The sequence below is a fragment of the Atractosteus spatula genome, chromosome 22, assembly GCF_055471065.1.
Source record: "Atractosteus spatula isolate fAtrSpa1 chromosome 22, fAtrSpa1.hap1, whole genome shotgun sequence".
Taxonomy (NCBI): Eukaryota; Metazoa; Chordata; class Actinopteri; order Semionotiformes; family Lepisosteidae; genus Atractosteus; species Atractosteus spatula.
The window spans coordinates 2,550,791-2,570,731 of record NC_142727.1 but is presented as its reverse complement, the minus strand read 5'-3'; the positions used below and the strand labels follow the sequence as shown (position 1 = coordinate 2,570,731).

The 19,941-nt window shown below is 51.1% G+C and overlaps 1 protein-coding gene across 6 annotated transcripts in view; it reads left to right on the top strand.

Moving 5' to 3' along the window:
* The first annotated feature begins 459 nt into the window (after positions 1-459).
* chd4b (chromodomain helicase DNA binding protein 4b) overlaps positions 460-19,941 on the top strand; it is a 31,110-nt gene continuing 11,628 nt past the window's right edge. For 4 of the 6 annotated variants that reach the window (XR_016094661.1, XM_088939390.1, XM_088939389.1 and 1 more), the window contains exons 1-24: positions 460-1,316; positions 7,251-7,372; positions 8,287-8,574; positions 9,266-9,384; positions 9,512-9,914; positions 10,010-10,145; positions 10,244-10,410; positions 10,766-10,999; positions 11,746-11,949; positions 12,583-12,794; positions 13,174-13,305; positions 13,580-13,679; positions 14,256-14,447; positions 14,841-15,041; positions 15,128-15,265; positions 15,590-15,711; positions 15,878-16,051; positions 16,653-16,794; positions 16,924-17,055; positions 17,323-17,440; positions 18,329-18,453; positions 18,699-18,933; positions 19,033-19,205; positions 19,717-19,906. Coding sequence is in view for 5 of the 6 variants with exons in the window: in XM_088939390.1 (XP_088795516.1) it covers positions 1,253-1,316; positions 7,251-7,372; positions 8,287-8,574; positions 9,266-9,384; positions 9,512-9,914; positions 10,010-10,145; positions 10,244-10,410; positions 10,766-10,999; positions 11,746-11,949; positions 12,583-12,794; positions 13,174-13,305; positions 13,580-13,679; positions 14,256-14,447; positions 14,841-15,041; positions 15,128-15,265; positions 15,590-15,711; positions 15,878-16,051; positions 16,653-16,794; positions 16,924-17,055; positions 17,323-17,440; positions 18,329-18,453; positions 18,699-18,933; positions 19,033-19,205; positions 19,717-19,906 (4,123 nt within the window). In the remaining variant the exon portion in view is untranslated. The remainder of the gene's footprint in view (positions 1,317-7,250; positions 7,373-8,286; positions 8,575-9,265; positions 9,385-9,511; positions 9,915-10,009; positions 10,146-10,243; positions 10,411-10,765; positions 11,000-11,745; positions 11,950-12,582; positions 12,795-13,173; positions 13,306-13,579; positions 13,680-14,255; positions 14,448-14,840; positions 15,042-15,127; positions 15,266-15,589; positions 15,712-15,877; positions 16,052-16,652; positions 16,795-16,923; positions 17,056-17,322; positions 17,441-18,328; positions 18,454-18,698; positions 18,934-19,032; positions 19,206-19,716; positions 19,907-19,941) is intronic. The other 2 variants (XM_088939392.1, XM_088939391.1) reach the window with 1 other exon arrangement.

The window sequence follows — 19,941 nt, the reverse complement described above, 5'->3', positions numbered from 1 at the left end:
GCAGTCGGAATCGGCCTGTGTAGCTGGTGTGTGCCGAGCATGTACAGTGCGTGTGTGCATACACTGTACAGTAGGAGAGTATTATGGCCTGTCATTTGTGGCCTGGGTTGCCTGGGCGACCAGGCGACTGATAATTTTTTGGAGATATGCATATTATGGGATGGGTGATCCGCGAAGTGGAGCCCGGGTATTATGGGATGGCCGTCGGCACGGAAGGGGGGGGCGCGACCGTCTCCACGGCAACGGCGGTTGCTAGGGGCCGGAAGAGCCCAGGGGGTGTCTTGCGTGCGTGTGTATATACATGGGATGGAGTATTATGGTCTGCCCGTTGCTGGGGTAACTGCGTGTGGAGTGTTAGTGTGTATTATAGAGCAGGGTTGGAGGTGGGGGGGGGGTGTACAGGATTATTATTATGGGATGTCTGCCTCTCTCTCGCTTTTCGGTTTGCCCCGGTCTCTTTGTGTGTGTGAGAGGGAGAGGGCGAGTGTGTGCGGATGACTGTGCGGCCGGACTGGACCAGACATTTTGTCGTGCCCGAAATACCCACGGCAATCAATCGCCTCTCCGAAGAAGCGGTCTTCGCTCCTGAGCCGGCAAGGAAACCGTTGTTGAACTACCCTCGTGTAGTCGCTCTTGTTGTTGGGGGTTATTCGTAACCTGGCACAACTCGGGATTATACAACCCTCCTGAGTCGGACATTTCTGCTCCGACACGTCGGTTGTCTTTGTATAAGGGGGGGAGCATTCAAGAGGAGACCGCCGAACGCCAACTTTGACCCTTTTATCCGGAATACTTATTATTTTGTGTGCAACTCCCAGCTCACTTTACTTCGCTGCCGGCCACTTTCCAGAAGCCGGTATAGTACTACTGCAGTTTAGACATCTAACTGAAAACATCGACAGTTTTTCTTTTCCGGAGAGTTTATATCCTTTTAACGTTGAGTTTGGCGGCGTTCCCCCCCCCTGGTTTCAGACGTGTGTGTTTGAGGAGCATCGATTCTAGTTTGGGATACAAACTCGGTCCTTCTTGCTGGTGTTGCCGGTAGCGGAGACATTTCTAAGAAGACCGGGGGTTTATGCGCTGTGTGACTCTTTTTCTCGTAAAATAACAAAGAAGGGCTTTTTCATCATCGGCTCGTCAGCTCCCTCCAACCATTACCGCCACCTCCCTCGATAATTCCCTCCCCGGTACCGACACACACACACACAAACTCACTTTCAGATATATTTATAGGAAAGCCATTTAACACAAAATGTCCGGGAGTGAAGACGAGGGACAGGATTTCGGAAGCTTGGACGACCGCTCGCTTTTGCAAGGTAACTGAAATATTTTGGCTTGTACTCGCATGTCTCACTAACCTAACGCAGCACACGTGAAATACAGCTGTCTTTACAGAGTATTTAAAGAGAGTGCACTAGACTAGTCTTTTTGAGAATCGATCGTCTATTTTGGGAGTTATGTTGCTGCTTCAAACATTTTAACCAAGGACAGGACCGTCTCGTTTTTTAATTTCCTTTTTGGGGGGGGGTTGGTGAGTGGGTGACGGGGGCCTGCGTGTCTGCGATTGTCGTCGGTATTTGTTTTTTTTTAGGTCTGCGTTTTAATACGTTCTTGTATCGTGGAATGTGCATTTTACTGTCTTTTTTTTTTTAAAGAGAGAAAACTGGATCGCAAAAGTTTGTACATTGAATGATGGAACAAAATACCAGCCGTGTGCATTTAAACATCTCATTCAGATTTTCCTGGGCTAGTTATTTTATAGTCTCGCTAATGTTTGTGTGCTTATATATATATGTGTGTGTGTGTGTGTGTGCAGTAATAATTTGTACTCGTTTGTTGTTACGGCTGAAGAATTGCACTGTAAATAGGAAATGCCGGCTTGCAATTGAACCGGCATTTTTTAGACTACGGGCCTACTGTGTCTTCACGTGTGGGAGTCGGTTAACAGGGAACAGTGTTTCTTTTAATGAATTTTGCGAAAATGTAATCGGCCTGATTATACCGAATTGCCCAAAGCTGATATAAGAACTTTATAATTTTATTTTGTAATCCCCTTTATGTAGTCAGCAGTGTGTAGTGTGTGTGTGTGTGAGCACACCGGAAGAAGGATACATGGAAAATTTGCTCTTAAACCACTTTATCAGATTTGGTGGATTTTAAGTATCTTTTCTGCATAAGTCAAGGATTTAAAAAAAAGTCTTTGAAATAAAATGTTAATATCTGGGAAGTGTTACGTAATTGTCAAGAGTTCCTGTTTCTCTCGCTTCGATCTCGTCTTAAAGTGAAACAACTAGGACCAAAATCTTACATATCATGAGCGAATAGGGTGTGAGGATTGAGAAAATACGTTTAGAGTAACTATTCTAACATATTCGAACAGTTTTCGTAGCACTAGTTGGGCAGTTGGGTCTTCTCTCCGTATTTATTACGTGAAAGCCGGTGTGCCAGCAAGCAGGCTGGGGACCGCGGCCTGCTTATTTCCTGTCGCCGACAGAAGCCTGACTCCTACGGAAGTCTTGTTTTTTTTAAAAAATAAAAATAAAGGGAAATTTCTTTTTACTGGGTAGTACCTTGAGAACTGAAATTTAACTTGTTTTGGGGGTACGCATTACAGAAAGGGAAAATATAGGCCATCTTTTATTTAGTTTATTTTTATATGTTCGCGCGGTAACTTTTTTTTTAGGTTTAGATTTAGGTCTAATCGGATTTATCAGACGTGAAATAAAGTAGCAGGTTGAGTTATTGGTAGAGTTGTAACAGACGTCGGCTCAGTTCACGATACATTCTTTAAAAAAGTACCTTTAAAATCAGTCTAGCATTCTGACCATGGATTTGTATACCTATGATACTTGTAGTCCCCTCTTAATAAAAGTCCACTTTTGTCTGTTTGGAGTTGATTTCTGATCTAAAGCTAGCTCACTTATTCTGGTTTTTTTCACTTGAAATTGCTTAATATGCAATACACTTAATACACCTATTGTGATGTACTTTGACTTGGAAGTTGTCTCCCCCTCCCAGTACATTTACTGTGCCTTCATTTTGTAATGTGGTGAACTATAAGAAAGTAACAGCCCAGCTGAATAATGTGGTTCTATTGTATTTCTCCTCTAGCTTCTTAATGACAGTTCTTGAGCTTTTGAATATAGTCCCTCTTATAAGTGACTTCTTCTGTTGTGCATATGCCAGTCTGTAATCAAAGTGTAGTTTGCCCATACTTTTGCAGTGGTCTTGTATTACAGGGGCAATTATGCATCACTTTCCCCACCGCTGCCTGTTGTAAAATAGCCTCACTGCTGTGCTTTAACCTGAGTGGGACGGAGGTGAGAATCACCTTACTGAAGGCTCATTATAACGTGCCCAGTCACCCCCCCTGAAATGCTGTACTGCACCTCTGCTTGCGAAGGATGGGGGAGTGTCCACAGTGCACCGGGTTGCCTGTTATCGAAATGGCGTTGCTTGACTGGGAAGGGCACGAGCAGGGAGGCCGGTGGTTGGAGCGGAGGGCTCGTTACCAGGAAGTCCCCGGCTCGGGCAGCTCTCCCGTCGTGTCACCCTGAGCAGGTTCCGGGCCGGCGTCCTTGCGCGCCGTCCTTGAGCCGGGATGGAAAGCGGATCTCGATATCCGTGACTCTGCAGCCTCACTTGTTGATGTGCAGTGCACCCCCACCTCCCCCCCTTGTCTCCTCTTGCGAAGCGCCCTGTGCTGTGTTTTCTCCCCTGCGCGATTCAGTGTAACACAAGGCCAAACTCGGAGCCACCGTCGACGCAGCCGTAGGGTTAAGGGAGCCTGGGCCTTGTGTGAGTCACTCGAAGCCCGATGTGCTAATCCAGATGGCTGCTTATCCCACAGGGTAAAGAAACGCTGCAGGAAAGCTGGGCACCGTCACTGAGTGTGGGGGGAGATGCTCCTCTTAACAATAGATTAAATGCGCCTGATGGAATCCTGGATAATTAGATCTCGGATAAAATCGAAACTTTAATCTGAGGACAGGCTGCACCCCGTCATTCCTGGCTGATAAATCCTGATTCCGTCTTTCTTTGTGGAATTTCACGGGGGAATCGACAAGAACCCTTCGGCTAATTGAAACCCGCCATCTAGTGTCCGGGTTTGGGATTGTGGAGGGTGGGTTAGAAGGTGGCGTTCGCCCCAGGCTCTGATGTCTCTGGGTGGGGGAGGGGGGAGCCGCGCGGCGTCTTGGGAAAGACATGGCGACGGGACTGAGGGCGTATGAAGGAATGAAGTGGTGTTTACAGTGCGGCGGGGCTGCTGTGTATACAGAAGAGCCCGCAGCAGCCATCATGTTTACAGTACACCGTGCAGCAGCAGCAGCAGCAGCAGCAGCCCGTGTGGAGGGGCTGTGGGGGCGCTGTTGGGAAGAGTCTGCGCTCGGGCGGCTTGCTGGGTTGGGCCGTGCCAGTATCTGAGCACGGACGGGCTTCCCCAAACTGGGGGCCGCTCAAGTGGCCAGCACCCTCTGGGGTTGGCCAGGTTAGAGCTGGCCAAGGTTTTCCTCTGCTGTGACGTGTTGTGAAGTAGTAGGGCTGTCTGGGAGATCGGCGTCCTCCGGCTGGCACTGTTGGGCTTGCAGTGCGGGGACGATCATGAGCGTTCTGGGTGACTGGTGCCGGTAATTAAAGCCCCCCACCTCAATCTGCACCTGTATGGCAGCGTTCTAGTTCAACCCTTGCAGTAGTGAAGGGGGTGGGCAGTTGGCTAGCCTCACGTTTGCAGCTTAGCTGCCATTCTCTCTGCCAGGCAATTTTCATCTTCCGAAGCAGTGATGTTTCCAAATAAGTAGCATCTGAAATCTCCCAGGATCACTAGCAATGAGATGTAGTTTTGTTAATGTGTCTTGAAGGTCTGCACTTACCCAGCTAGACTGGTAGCCTGGGAAGTTAAGCATGGCTGTGCCTGGTCAATACTGCAGTGGGAGACCTCCCATGGAAAACTTGGAAGTGGTGTCGGATGCTGCCTCTGAGGGGCTGACCGACATGGAATTTCCTGTCCTGGGCAGAGGTTTTAGGGGGGGGGCTTTAATGAAGGTGGAAGTGTGACCTAGATGTAACAGAGATGATTGTCACCTTTGTTGCTCTCTTTTCAAGCAGTTGCTCTTGGAATTTCCGATCCACTGCTCCTGTATGAAAACAAGACACTGTGCTGTAGGAGATGTTGTCCTTTAGATGGGATGATAGTTGGAGGTTCTGACTCCTAGCTTGTTGAGGATCCCAAGACACTGTTTGTAAGAGAAGGGGTGTTAGTCCCGAGCGTCCTGTTTAAATTCCAATTTGTCCAGCCTGGCTTCCCTGGGGTCCTTCCTCAATTCAGATGGTGGAGGAATTTCCTAGTCTGCCTAATCTGCTGTGTAGGTGCAGTGTTTGGAATCCTATCACACATCGGGGGTGTTTAGGATTTCTCTGGGAAGTGAATGGCGTTATACTGATGCAAGGAATAATTCTGATTCTCTCTCCTGTGCTAGTAACAGGAATTGTCAGGGTGAACCAGCTTGGTTTCGGACTTGATTAACAACCGTTTGGCTTTGTGAGGATATGAAAAAAAATATCTTTCTTCCACATTTCATGGAATTAAATGAACACACGTTCTGGCGGAAGGTTAGATCCTAATCTTGCACACCTCCGCTCGCCTACACTTGTAAATCTCGTACCTGGAACTTCCCTTCTCGTATTTCTCTCACCCCCCCCCCCCCTCCATCTACACCCTTGCAGCGGCTTCCCAGTTCAATCCTTGCAGTACTGAGTTGGGGGGTTTGGCCAGCCTCATTCTCTCAGCTAGATAAATCCCGCCAAATTTTCATCTGTAGCATCCACCACCTACCAAGATTACTGGCAGTGACATTTAACGATAGTTGTAAATGTGTCTTGGAGGTCTCTAATCACCCAGCTGGACTGTTCCATTAACTAGGCCTGATGGGTTCCTTCACCTGCTTGAATAATGTTGCTGATTTTTAGTTTCAGAAGGGACACAGTTGAAAATGGAAAAGCAGGGCTCTCCCCAGATTGTTAAACGTTGGAGGTCAGATTCTAAAGTTGCCCTTCTGCTTCCCCACATAACTAACTCCTGGTTGCTCACCGCTCTGCACACCTCTTTCCAAGCTCCCCTCCCTCCACCCCAACTTCTCCCTTGCGGCTGCCTCCTTGTTTCATTCCTCCTAAATGAGGGGTTGTAACCCTGGAGCAGCGCTGTCATGTCCACAGCCAGGGCGAGTTAAAGGCTGAAGGATTTCTATATGCTATATAGAGTATAGAGTATGCTATACCTTTACGTCTGTTGGCTTGTTTTGTCATTATCAGAATTCGAATAAACTACTGAAAAAGGTTATAAATCGCCTACGGCGTTGTCCTATCATCCAGTTAGTCGTTTTCCGTGGACACTTGTAAATATTTTGGCAGTGTGTCTGCAGAGGCGCAGTAACGACCTCGATGACACTGGAAAGCCCATGTTTACTTAATGCAAGGTGTCGGGCACTGTGGATGCCCCATCCCATGCCAGTGTGCCAGGAAGTTCTAGCATTAACAGTTCCGCCACAGTTCGTATGAACTGGTTCATGCCTGGCACCATTTGCGCAAGGTTCTGTTCATTGCAGCATTTGCCTCCAGCTGAAGGACAGTGGTTGGGTGAGTTGCTGCAGTCGAGATGGTTGCATGCCTTCTGCACTGCGTGCTCTCGGTGAGGGCGTCTCGTGCCAGGAGGGATTGCTCGACTGGAGACCTCAAGAAAGACGGACCTCACCTGCTAACAGGCCCCAAAAGCAGTTGAGATGTCTGTATAGCGAGATTTTTGAAGTTAATGTAATCTTGAATACTTGAAAACACGGCACGTCACCTGTGTTTTTGTATGTTTCGTGGGGTCAACATGGGCTGTAAGTGACCTGTAAGTTTACCAGCCTGAAAGGAGCTCCGTTTGTGATCTGATATTCACTTATGTAGGATACAAGAGCCATCAGCTGATAAAGCTCGAGGTGCTTGAAACTGCAGTTTTGCAGGAGTATGTTTCTCCCTTGAGCTGACCAGTGTGTGTGTTTTGTCTTTCTACACTGCCTGCGCAGTCTGTCAGGATCCGGTAGCTGGTCACCTGACCAGACTGCGCCCGAGGTGATTGATCTGTCTCTCTGCAGTAGCGAGTGTTTTTCTTTTTTTCAAACCATGATCTTGGCAGAAGAACAGTAACGACGGGATCTGTGAGCGGCCTCTGACCCCTGCCCCCTCCCCCCCTCTCTCTCGTCCAATCGCAGACAATGACGACGATCTGGAGGAGGAGCTATCGGATGGCGACGCTCCAAAGGTGAAGAAGAAGAAGAAAGCCAAGAAGAGCCGAGAAAGCAAGACAGCCAAGAGACAGAGACAGAGGAGAGAGGTATGGGCCTTGCACACTGTAACTTACCCAGTAAGGTGACTTACGTGCTGATAATTGGACACACTGGCAGACTGGCCTTTTCCTCACTTGCTGTTGTGCTGGATGTAGTGGTGGTAAGGTCGGAGGTCAGAGTGCCTGTCAGATTTTGAAAGTGTTAAACTGCAGTGTATATTGAGAAGTAGATCCACAGTTTTGGAGAAAGCTCCTTTTTAAAAAGGAGGTCCTACAGATACTACATCAACCAAATGAAAGCTAGAATGTGAAAAAATGTTCTCTTCTGAGAGGCTGGAAAAACCCTCCTTTTAGTCTAAAATAGAGATTACGAAGGGACAATGATGCAGGAATTCAAAATCCTCGAAGACACGGACACAGTCACCTTAGTTTGCTCCAGAGCTAACAGTGAAACGTGAACGCTGACATAAATGCATTTCCCCTCGTAACTGTGTAAAAAAAGTTTCACTTTTGTGTCTGGGGCAAAGGTCCAGATAGGCTTTCTAATCGATATCGCCCAATTTCTGAGAACTCTCCTTCATTCGAGTGGGAGTATTGGACCTCTGCAGGAGGGGGGAAAAAACACTACAGCCGTGCCCGATAGTAACACCTCCACTATATCTATTCGCCGTAGTTCGGTGTAAGAGCGGTTTAGCTGGAAATGATGGCAAGCAGAGTGAACGGAGACTGTGCGAAGGTCTGTGTGCCGAAACTGTTGCAATCTGTACCCTTGAAGCTGGGTGTTTTTGACATGCAGGACTGATCAGAGAGACATTTTAAATACAAGTCTAGATCAGATCTTTTAGCCCTGGGGGAGCAGAGCTCAGCTGGGGTGTCTCTCCACGAGCAGGGTGGGGATCCACCGATATAGAGAGGCCGTCTCCTTCCTCTGTGTGGCCTGACGGCCCCTGCTTCTGTCCCAGGACCTGGCGAGCAGCTCCCCGGAGGGGGCCGATCTCGGCGATGGCGTGGGCGACGACGACGAGGAGGGCGGGGGCCGCTCCGACAGCGAGGGCAGCGACTACACCCCCGGGCGCAAGAAGAAGAAGAGGGCGAGCGCCGCCAAGAAGGAGAAGCGAGCAGCCGGAGGGGGAGCGGGTGCCGGTGGCGGCGGCGGCGGCGGGGGCGGCTCCGCCGGGGGCGCGGGGGGCAGCAAGAGCAAACGGAAGGATCCCGAGCCGGAAGAAGAGGAGGAGGAGGAAGACAGTCAGGTGAGAGGGGTGGGGAGGGTAAGGGAACAGAGGGAAGGATTTCATTCCAGAATTCCCATCATACCCTCACCCAGACAAACGTCAGTCTTGCTGGGGGAGGACAGGGCTACAGCCCTACTTGCCTGCCCGTTCGTAGCTACCCGTCATGACCCTGAGAGTTTTTGGAGGGGGAGTCGGGATGTAGGAAGAACAGAACGAGAGCCATAAAGGAGAGGATGGTTGTTAGTTCCCCATGTTCATCTAATAATCCCTTCAGCTATGTCGTATCTTCCCTGTTATGGGGTGGAGCGGTGGCTCTGTGACTCAGGATCTGCGCCTGTGGCTGGAAGGTTGCCGGTTTGAATCCCGCGGCCGGCAGAGGAATCCTGTTGGGCCCCTGAGCAAGGCCCTCAACCCCAGCTGCTCCAGGGGAGCCGTATAAATGGCTGACCCTGCGCTCTGACCCCAAGCTTCTCTCCCTGTCGGTGTGTCTCCTGGAGAGCAAGCTGGGGTATGCAAAAAGACAAATTCCTCATACAAGAAATTGTATATGGCCAATAAAGTGATCTTATCTTCCAAGCCAGTAGTGGCCCTTTGACCTGAATTAATCAGGATGCTTCTCTCCCTAGTCTCTCGGAGCAGAGGTAACGTCCTCACGTGTCCAGTCCTGCATCCCTGCTGTTTTAACTTTCTATCCCCTGCTTTCTCTCAGGAGCCCAAGTCCTCTGCACAGCTGCTAGAAGAGTGGGGGATGGAGGATATTGACCACGTCTTCACACAGGAGGACTATCGCACCCTAACCAACTACAAGGCCTTCAGCCAGTTTGTCAGGTACCCATCTTCACGATTTCTTAGCGACTTTGTCCCTTCTCTCTTCTGATTTAGTCACATGTGCTGTAGTTTTTGCTCGCTCAGAATGTGTTGGACTAACCCCCCCCCCCCCAAAATGCACTCGCAGACCCCTGATTGCAGCCAAGAACCCCAAGATTGCCGTGTCCAAGATGATGATGGTCCTGGGGGCGAAGTGGCGCGAGTTCAGCACCAATAACCCCTTGCGGGGCAGCGCTGGGGCCAGCGCGGCCGCCGCTGCCGCGGCTGTGGCTGCCGTGGTGGAGAGCATGGTGGGAGGCGGCGGCCAGGATGGGGTGCCCCAGACTCCGGCCCCACCGGCCGCCCCTCCGGACCAGCCCCCCGCCCCGCCCCCACTACGCAAGGCCAAGACCAAGGAGGGGAAGGGTCCGAACGCCCGCCGCAAGCCCAAGCCCCCGCCAAAGGCAGCCGAGAAGAAGGTGAAGACCAAGAAGGTGGCGCCCCTGAAGATCAAACTGGGCGGCTTCAACAGCAAGAGGAAGCGCTCGTCGGTGAGTCCGGCCACCTTACTCCCTCACGCCCGCCCTCGGTTCCACCCGCCGCCTCTGCCCCGTCCTATATCAGCGCTCGCACCCTCCCCTTCCAGAGCGAGGAAGACGACCTGGACGTGGACAGCGACTTCGACGAGGGCAGCATGAACAGCTTCTCCGTGTCGGACGGCTCGAACAGCAGGAGCAGCCGGAGCAAGAGGCGCGCCAAGACCTCCAAGAAGAAGAAGAAAGGTCTGTCCGCCCACCGGCGGGAAGCCTGTGCCGTAGTGCCTGCTCCCTCTTCTCTCACTCCCTTCGTCTCTACCCGCCATCCTCTTGTCCCGTTCCAGACGAAGACGCCGACGGCTACGAGACGGACCACCAGGACTACTGCGAGGTCTGCCAGCAGGGAGGCGAGATCATCCTGTGCGACACCTGCCCCCGGGCCTATCACATGGTGTGTCTGGACCCTGACATGGAGAAAGCCCCCGAGGGCAAGTGGAGCTGCCCCCACTGTGTGAGTAAAGGCACTTGCATGCCCCTAAAATGTGCTCCCTAGTGAATAACTGCCCCATCAACTCCTCGATTGCGCAAGTACCCTGGCTGCTGAACTGTTATCCCAAATAACTATATAAGAATAATATAGTAATGATCTCCACTGCGGATGTACCCAGTAGCTCTGGGATCGGTCTTTGTGTTTGATGCTTATATTGTGATCAAACTCGCGTGTGGCTAACCCATTGCAGGGCATGGATGACAACTCTGCTGCCCCAGACAGGAAGTCACTCCCATCTTCCTGAGTGTAGAGTAAGGCTGTGTGTCTTAAATGGTTTCAATGCCCTGATCTTTCTCTCCCCCCCCCCCAACTTCAGGAAAAGGAAGGAGTGCAGTGGGAAGCGAGGGAGGAGCAGTCCGAGGGCGACGAGGACAACGAGGGTGGGGGCGAGGCGGAGGAGGACGACCACCACATGGAGTTCTGCCGGGTGTGCAAGGACGGAGGGGAGCTGCTGTGCTGCGACTCCTGCCCCTCCTCCTACCACATCCACTGCCTCAACCCGCCCCTGCCCGAGATTCCCAACGGGGAGTGGCTGTGCCCCCGCTGCACGGTGAGCGGAGAGGCCAATCAGCAGGAGGGGATGGGGGGGGGATGTGATTGATGGGAGTCGTGTCCAATCAGGTGGCTCAATGGAGAGCGATGCTTGGGACATCGTGCAGAGCTGACCTAGTAGTGTTGTCACTGGTATTTTTCCTGTTGTTGGTGCCATTGCAATATGAATGAAACCAGAAGAAAAAAAAATATTGATGAATGACACTGTTTGCTTACAAAACAAATATATTTAAGCATTCAGTGTAAAAGAGAAATAATCCGTAAGAACAGAGTCCCGTTAGAAATTCATTCATTAATGTGGACTTCTGATAGCATGGGATTAACTTGCTTTTAAAATGATCTTTTAAATTGCTTGATGTTTGTTTTCGTCACATAGAGACGAATGCAGCTGGACTGCAAATCTGTAGACATAGCTGCTCTCCCAGATCAGGGCTGGGGATAAAAGATAAAAGGGGAGAACAGACCTATTAAGCGAGGGACTATTTTTGTCATGATGGCATAGAAATTTCATCAGCCTGCTGGTTTCTTTGCCTCTGTTGCTTTAGGATCGTAGGTGAGATTTGTTGCTGTTCCTTGTGTCTGAATTTTTGCCTCGGTGATCCTGAATTCCTGAGGAAGGCATTTCCCACCCTAACCTCGCATCGTGCTGTTGTAGTCCGTTCTGTTTATGGCGACCTGCCTCTCTCTCTCTGCAGCGTTAGCCTTGTCTTCTCCAACTGATCTAGTTCTCCCTCTCTGTCTCAGTCTCCTCCCATGAAGGGCAAGGTCCAGAAGATCTTGACGTGGCGCTGGGGTGAGCCCCCGCCCCCCACCCCGGTGCCCCGTCCTCCGGGTCTCCCAGACGACGCCCCCGACCCCAAGCCCCTGGCAGGACGCCCCGAGAGGGAGTTCTTTGTCAAGTGGAGCAACATGTCCTACTGGCACTGCTCCTGGGTGTCCGAACTTCAGGTACCACCTTTTTCTGCAGAGGCCCGTTCTGCTTTCTCTCCTCCATGGTGTCAGACCTGCACGCATGTCTTTCTCTCTAGGGCTGTCCATGTCTGGCTCTAGGTGTCAAGCTCTCACCTTCTCCCTCTGTTTGTCTCTGACCTGTCTGTTATATTGCAAAAGTGACAGTTGTCTCCTCGCTCCTGACTGCAAGATGCAAGAGGGCTGCGTCTCTGTGCAACGTCAGTGTGCTGAAGTGTCCCATCAGTCACTGCGACGTCTGTGCTCTTCTAACTCTGCTCTCCTTACTGTCCCCCAAGCCCGTCTACATTGTAGGGGTGACAGGGCCTTCTCCTGTTATGCCTCCAAGCTCTGGAACTCTCTGCCCAAGGATATCAGAGTGTCACCTTCTCTAAACTCCTTCAAATCCAGACTCAAAACCTTTTTCTTTAGAAAAGCCTTTACTTAGTACCACCATCCACGGTCTCCTCTGTATATTGTAATTGTGTTTTATCTTGTGCATTCTTTTTATTTATTGTTGTTGTTATTCTGTAAAGCGCTTTGAGAAGCCACCTTTAAAGGCGCTATATAAAATAGTTTATTATTATGATGCCGAGCTGACCCCCTCCCTCCCGGCTCTCGCTCTCTCTCCAGCTGGAGCTGCACTGTCAGGTGATGTTCCGGAATTACCAGCGCAAAAACGACATGGACGAGCCCCCCCCCGTGGATTTCGGCGGAGACGGGGACGATGACAAGAGCTCCAAGCGGAAGAATAAAGACCCCGTCTTTGCTCAGATGGAGGAGAAGTATTACCGGTTTGGCATCAAGATGGAATGGATGATGATCCATCGCATCCTTAACCACAGGTGACCAGAGCTTGGAACAGCCAGGGGAATCCTATGGCTCTGTGATCTGGAATATATTCAGAGATGATCCCAGATTTATTTAAATGATACAATACTTGTCATAATTTTGTGCTAATAGAATAAAAATGCAGTGTGGAATATATTGATCTATAATCCAATCTCAAATGTAGAATACATTTTGTTAGTCGGGAATAATTTGCTTAGTTTCGCATCTCTAATCTGGAATGAAACATCTGTCATTTGTCGTATGGTTTGACTACTGGAGTACGTTGTCTGGCAGATGGAAGAATTCATCATCTGGGGGCAGAACGGTTTAAATGCACAGCGTCGCATGTCCCGGTCTGCTGATCTGAAGTGTCTTTTCTCCCTTTTTGCTCAGCGTGGATAAGAAAAACAATGTCCATTTCTTGATCAAGTGGCGAGACCTGCCCTATGACCAGGCCACCTGGGAGCTGGAGGACATGGACATCCCAGAGTACGACAGCTATAAAGTGGCCTACTGGAACCACAGGTGTGTGAGAGCACAGCACTGCGCAGAGGATCGTCTTGCCCCAGAATGTGTGTTATGTTAAACTCTGCTGGTGTACAATGGTGTACTGGTGTCCAGTTTGACAGAGTTGCCGGTATGGGCACCCCCACCTGTCTGCGTAAACACCTTGTCTCAGTGCTGAGTTAGTACTGTCGACTTATTCAGCCTGCCCGTGTGAGCCCCCTCTTCTCAGTCTAGTGCTCATGTGGTGTCCAGGGAGTTGGTCTGCCTGTACCCATCTGCCTTTCTCTCGCAGGGAGTTGATGATGGGGGAGGAAGGGAGACCAGGGAAGAAGCTGAAGTTGAAGGCGAAGGTGAAGAAACTGGACCGACCTCCTGAGAACCCCGTAGTAGATGTAAGTCATCTTATGGAAGCACTCTGATATCCCAGTGTCACAGATGCGTTTCAAAGAGATAGTTACAGTAATGTAACCTCTGCTTTTTGTACATACCTTGATTATGAATGGTCTTTATCAAAATGTGATCCAGCCAATACCCCCAAAATGAGGGAGTGGTGTTCTCGTTTTCCGAAAAAAAGATACTCGTGGAAAGACAGGATCTTGTGTGAGAGGACACCCCTCCCCATCATCTAAGGATCCCTTAGCTGCCTTGATAATGAATTTGACATCCAAAATCTGGTTTTGTTCAGAGTATTGCCCCAGACGATTTTTAGGTACCCCAAAAATCAAGTGAAATGTTCACTGGAGTCAGTGTCTTGCAAAGGCATTCCTTTAATTCCAGGGATAACCTTGTTTGTAGAGGTCTCAGGCTGCTTCTTTCTCCTTTATATATCTATTATCCATTTTTTTCTTTCCAACTTCTCATTTCGTTAACAGTTGGAATGTGCCAGTCCATCCCAGTTTTCCTTCTGGGAGTGCAGTTGACTTGGCTACCTCTTAATTTGTTCTCCGTCCTCTCCCATCTCTCTCCAGCCCACTATCAAGTTTGAGCGCCAGCCGGAGTACCTGGACAGTACAGGGGGCACACTGCACCCCTACCAGCTTGAGGGGCTGAACTGGCTGCGCTTCTCCTGGGCACAGGGCACTGACACCATCCTGGCCGACGAGATGGGGCTGGGCAAGACCGTGCAGACTGCTGTCTTCTTGTACTCGCTGTATAAAGAGGTACAGGCTCACACACACTCTGGACAAGACCGTGCAGACTGCGGTCTTCTTGTACTCTCTGTATAAAGAGGTACAGGCTCTTGCACACCCTAGGCAAGACTGTGCAGACTGCAATGTATAAGAAACGTGCACATACTGATTGGTTTGTATGGTTTTGCTAGTTTTTTGTACTTAATCTTCAAACAGGCATGAAATCATTAATTCAGTAGCCCTGTCCAGTCATTTATCAGGAGGGTAACAGATTACCAACATGTTATATACAAATCTGCAGATTTTGTTGGATTTCATTGGCAGGGGGAGCATTGTACAAATTTATGTTCTCCCTCTTGGAAGGTACGATAGCCTGCGCTGTAGCAGCTCGTCAGTGTGCCTGTATCGACTTCTCTCCCTCAGGGTCACTCGAAGGGTCCCTTCCTGGTGAGCGCCCCCCTGTCCACCATCATAAACTGGGAGCGGGAGTTCGAGATGTGGGCTCCTGACATGTACGTGGTAACCTACGTGGGCGACAAGGACAGCCGTGCTGTCATCCGGGAGAACGAGTTCACCTTTGAGGACAACGCCATCCGCGGGGGCAAGAAAGCCTCCAAAATGAAGGTAGGGGGAGGGACCAGACTGGCAGAGTGTTGGTGTTTTTCTGGTCTTCTGTTGGAGTAGCCCTGGTCTCTCTTCTTCCTTTATAGAAAGAGGCAGCAGTGAAGTTCCATGTCCTCCTGACCTCCTACGAGCTGATCACCATAGACATGGCCATCCTGGGCTCCATCAATTGGGCCTGTCTGGTTGTGGACGAGGCACACAGACTGAAGAACAACCAGTCCAAGGTATTCATACAGCACACACTACACATTATACTGCACTCTGGAACAACCAGTCCAAGTGATTCAGGACACATATTGTACTGCACCTGGGAACATCCAGTCCAAGGTCATCATGCAGCACACAATCACTTCCTGTACTGCACTTGGCAACATCCAGTCCAATGTAATCCTGCACACAAGGATACAGGGTAATTACATCCTAGACTGTGCTCAGAAACACCCAGTCTAGGGTCGTCACACACTGTACTGCCCAAACACTTAGGGATGTGCTGATTAGAGCGCGGTTCCTCCAGTCGCAGGGCGCTGATCCCTCCCCGTGTCTCTCAGTTCTTCAGGGTTCTCAATAACTACCCCCTGCAGCACAAGCTGCTGCTGACGGGCACCCCGCTGCAGAACAACCTGGAGGAGCTCTTCCACCTGCTCAACTTCCTCACGCCCGAGCGGTTCAAGTGAGTCCCATCGCCTCCCTGTCTTGACACGGGAGCGAGGACGTGCGCTGCCCTTTCTCGTGCAGTCGGTTTCCTGCCGTGGCCGTCTCTGCGTTCCCATGTTCATGGCCTCTCCAATCCCCCCCCCCCCCCCCTCCTCTTCCTCTCGTCCTGCATTGGGTGGCAGCAACCTGGAGGGCTTCCTGGAGGAGTTCGCCGACATCGCTAAGGAGGACCAGATCAAGAAGCTCCACGACATGCTGGGCCCCCACATGCTGCGGAGGCTGAAGGCCGACGTCTTCAAGAACATGCCCTCCAAGACTGAGCTGATTGTCCGCGTCGAGCTCAGCCCCATGCAGAAGTCAGTGTGGCGCTCATGCAGGGTGCAGCAGGCGGGGCCCAACCCCAGTCTTGTAGGGGCCAGATGGCTTCTGCTTGTCCTTCCATCTGAGCCCTTAATCGCTAGCCTGTTTGCTTAATTCGAAAGAGCCGAAGCAGCTCCTTGTTGTTAGGATGCTGCAGATGTGAAGAAACCCTTAAGCCCTGCTGGACAGCATTCAGGACTAGAGTTGGGCTCCCCTGGTGTATAGTATCTCCAAGATATTTTATTAGAGTGTCTCCATGTTGTTCTGCAATAGACACTCCCATTACGTTAAGATTGATTAAATCAAATGTTATAGTTATATGCTCTGAAATGTTACATTGCTTGTGGGTAAACTGTGCAAGTTAGAGAGCACATGAGCGTGCTGCAGGATACAACCCTGTTGCCTAGGAAGGGTGACATGAGAGAAGGTTCATCCAGCCTGTTTGTTCATTGAACCAGGGATGGTATCTCATTCAGCCATTTCTTGACGGATGCCAATATAGGTCTCGTTGGTGTGCCCTAACGCACTGCCGGGTGCGGTATAAAAACTCAGCCGTGTTGTTGGCCTAAGCCGCAGTGTGTCGACTGCTCGTTTCAGGAAGTACTACAAGTTCATCCTGACGAGGAACTTCGAAGCGCTGAACACGCGGGGCGGGGGCAACCAGGTCTCGCTACTCAACGTGGTCATGGACCTCAAGAAGTGCTGCAACCATCCCTACCTCTTCCCCGTAGCCGCCATGGTACGCTGCCGGCCGTAGGACACGGGGTGGGAGGCGGGGAGCCCTCCGGGCGAGAAGTTGCCAGTCCTCTGGTTTGGAGTCCCGTTGACCCATACGTCTCCCCCCCCTCTCCTCTGCTGTCGCCAACAGGAAGCCCCGAAGATGCCCAACGGGATGTACGATGGCAGTGCCCTGACGAAGGCGGCAGGGAAGCTGCTGCTGCTGCAGAAGATGCTGAAGAAGCTGAAGGAGGGCGGGCACAGGGTGCTCATCTTCTCACAGGTGAAGCATTGTCCCCGACTTCAGTGCTTCTTGTATTATCGTAGTAGGACACCAGCACTCCGTGTAGGAGTGTATGCAATAGGCTGTGATGCTCTAACACTTTCTGCACTAAAAGATCTGCCATCTGGGAGTACTATTGTGCTATTATAGAGTGAAGGAAGGCATTGTATGTGTTCATGGTTTGGCACAGATCAGTATCCATATTGTTGTCTACCTCACCGCATATCGCTGACCACCTTCCTTCTCCTTTCCTCTCGCTTTGGCCAGATGACGAAGATGTTGGACCTGCTGGAGGACTTCCTGGAGCATGAGGGCTACAAGTACGAGAGGATTGATGGTGGGATCACTGGAGGCATGAGACAGGAGGCCATCGACAGGTTCAACGGTAAAACACTGCCGTCGGCATGCTATTCACTACAGGAAGTATCATTGATTGGCATGAGAGTCTTGACGGGTTCAACAGTAGGACCATAGCACTGATCAGTGACCATACTGATCAGAATACTATTCATAGTCCCACTAACATTGGTGATATTGACAGCCATGATTTTTCTGATTGGTGATAGAAATGTGGCTGACCTTAATGAAGTAGCAATCGGTATGATATTAAGAATCGGAGTACTGGCCCACGTGTCAACGTTGGTAATAGCAATGAGGTGTTACTGGTGGTTGTGACTGGTATTCATAATTATATTCCTTACACTACTATAGTGATTTTCTGGACACTCCTCTCCAAGTGCTTTACAGGTAATGGGGAATCCCATCACCAATGTGCAGCCCCACCTAAATGATGTGATGGTAGCCATAGTGCGCTAGAACGCTCACCCCACTAACCATCAGTGGAGATGAGAACAGTGATGAAGCCAGTTCATAGATGGGGATTATTAGGAGGCCATGATTGGTAAGGGCCAATGGGAAATTTGTCCAGGATGCCGGGGTAATACCCTACTCTTTTCGAGAAACGCCCTGGGATTTTTAATGACCACAGGGAGTCAAAACCTCAGTTTTGCATCTCATCTGAAGGACGGTGCCATTTTATAGTGTCCCTGTCACTATACTGGATTCACACAGACTACAGGGTGAGCACTCCCCGGTGGCCCCACTACCACCTTAGGTTTTCCCAGGAGGTCTCCCATTTAGGTGTTGACCTGGGAGCTTCAGTGGGTTAGGATATGGCTGCTGGCATTCATGACTGTTCATGACATCAGACGGGTGGCATCAGTGCCATCATCCTCTGATGACTGTGAGCACGGTTTCCCTCTGTCTCCCTTAGCTCCCGGAGCGCCGCAGTTCTGTTTCCTGCTGTCGACGAGAGCAGGCGGTCTGGGCATCAATCTGGCCACTGCCGACACAGTCATCATCTACGACTCGGACTGGAACCCCCACAACGACATCCAGGTACCCCGACTATCTCTCTTTCACTGGTACTGGAACCCCCTGTGATTACATCCGGGCGATTCACTTGTCGGGGTGTCTTGTGAGCCCCACCACAGCCCCATATTACATGTGGATCCCCAGGAAGCCTCCAGGAAGCGCCTCTTTCGTCCTGTGTACCTATGACCTAACCCAGCATACTCTCGCTGCAGTGAGCTGTCTGTACTTCCCTGTATTGACCCCCCCATCACTCTCTCTCCCACCTCCAGGCTTTCAGCCGCGCCCACCGTATCGGCCAAAACAAGAAGGTGATGATCTACCGCTTTGTCACCAAGGCGTCGGTGGAGGAGCGGATCACTCAGGTGGCCAAGAAGAAGATGATGCTGACCCACCTGGTGGTGCGGCCCGGGCTGGGCTCCAAAACGGGGTCGATGAGCAAACAGGAGCTGGACGACATCTTGAAGTTCGGCACGGAGGAGCTGTTCAAGGATGAGATCGGGGAGGGTAGGGGAGCGCTCCTTCTCCCTCGGTGCCGTGTCAAGGCGCTGGCCTATGTCCTTGGGCAACCACGGCGTGCTCATCCTTCTTCCTCTTCCCGCCCAGGAGAGAATAAAGAAGGGGAGGACAGCAGCGTGATCCACTATGACGACAAGGCCATCGACCGGCTCCTGGACCGGAACCAAGACGCGACAGACGACACCGAGATCCAGAGCATGAACGAGTACCTCAGCTCCTTCAAGGTGGCCCAGTACGTCGTGAAGGATGAGGAAGAGGCGGTGAGTGCAGCACGGAGCTCCGGGTATCCCAGCATAGACCGGTTTGGGGACTAGAACTGCCCAGTGTCGCTTTTCGAGAGCGGGCAATAGTCTAATCCCGAGAGATCTCTTGCTCGTGTTGGGTGGAAGGTGTGCAGAGAGAGATCAAGCATCAGGAGGGTGTAGGTTACTGGAAGAACTCCGGATTCGCCCCGTTTGGTAACTGGTATGTGTATGAACAGGAAGGGGTGGAGGGGAAAGATCATCCATCAGCAGAAGGCTGATTACTCCGAGTAGTCCAGTATAGCCCCAGTTTAACAGGAGGAGGCGTAGAGAAAGATCAAGCAGCAGCAGGAGGGTGTGAACCCTGGGAGAAGTCCTGTGTAGCCCAGTTTGTGAGTCTGTGTGTGCGAACAGGAGGAGGTGTAGAGGAAGATCATCAAGCAGGAGGAGAGAGCGGGCCCCTCTTACTGGGGGGAGTCCAGTTCAGCCCAGCTTAACTGGTGCGTTTTTGGCGGGGGGGGTGGAACAGGAAGAGGAGGTGCAGAGGGAGATCATCAAGCAGGAGGAGAGCGTGGACCCCGATTACTGGGAGAAGCTCCTGCGCCATCACTACGAGCAGCAGCAGGAGGACCTGGCCAGGAACCTGGGCAAGGGCAAGCGCATCCGCAAGCAGGTCAACTACAACGACGGGTCGCAGGAGGACCGAGGTAAAACACGGGGTGAGAGCCGGGTCAGAACCTCTGCACTGCACTGT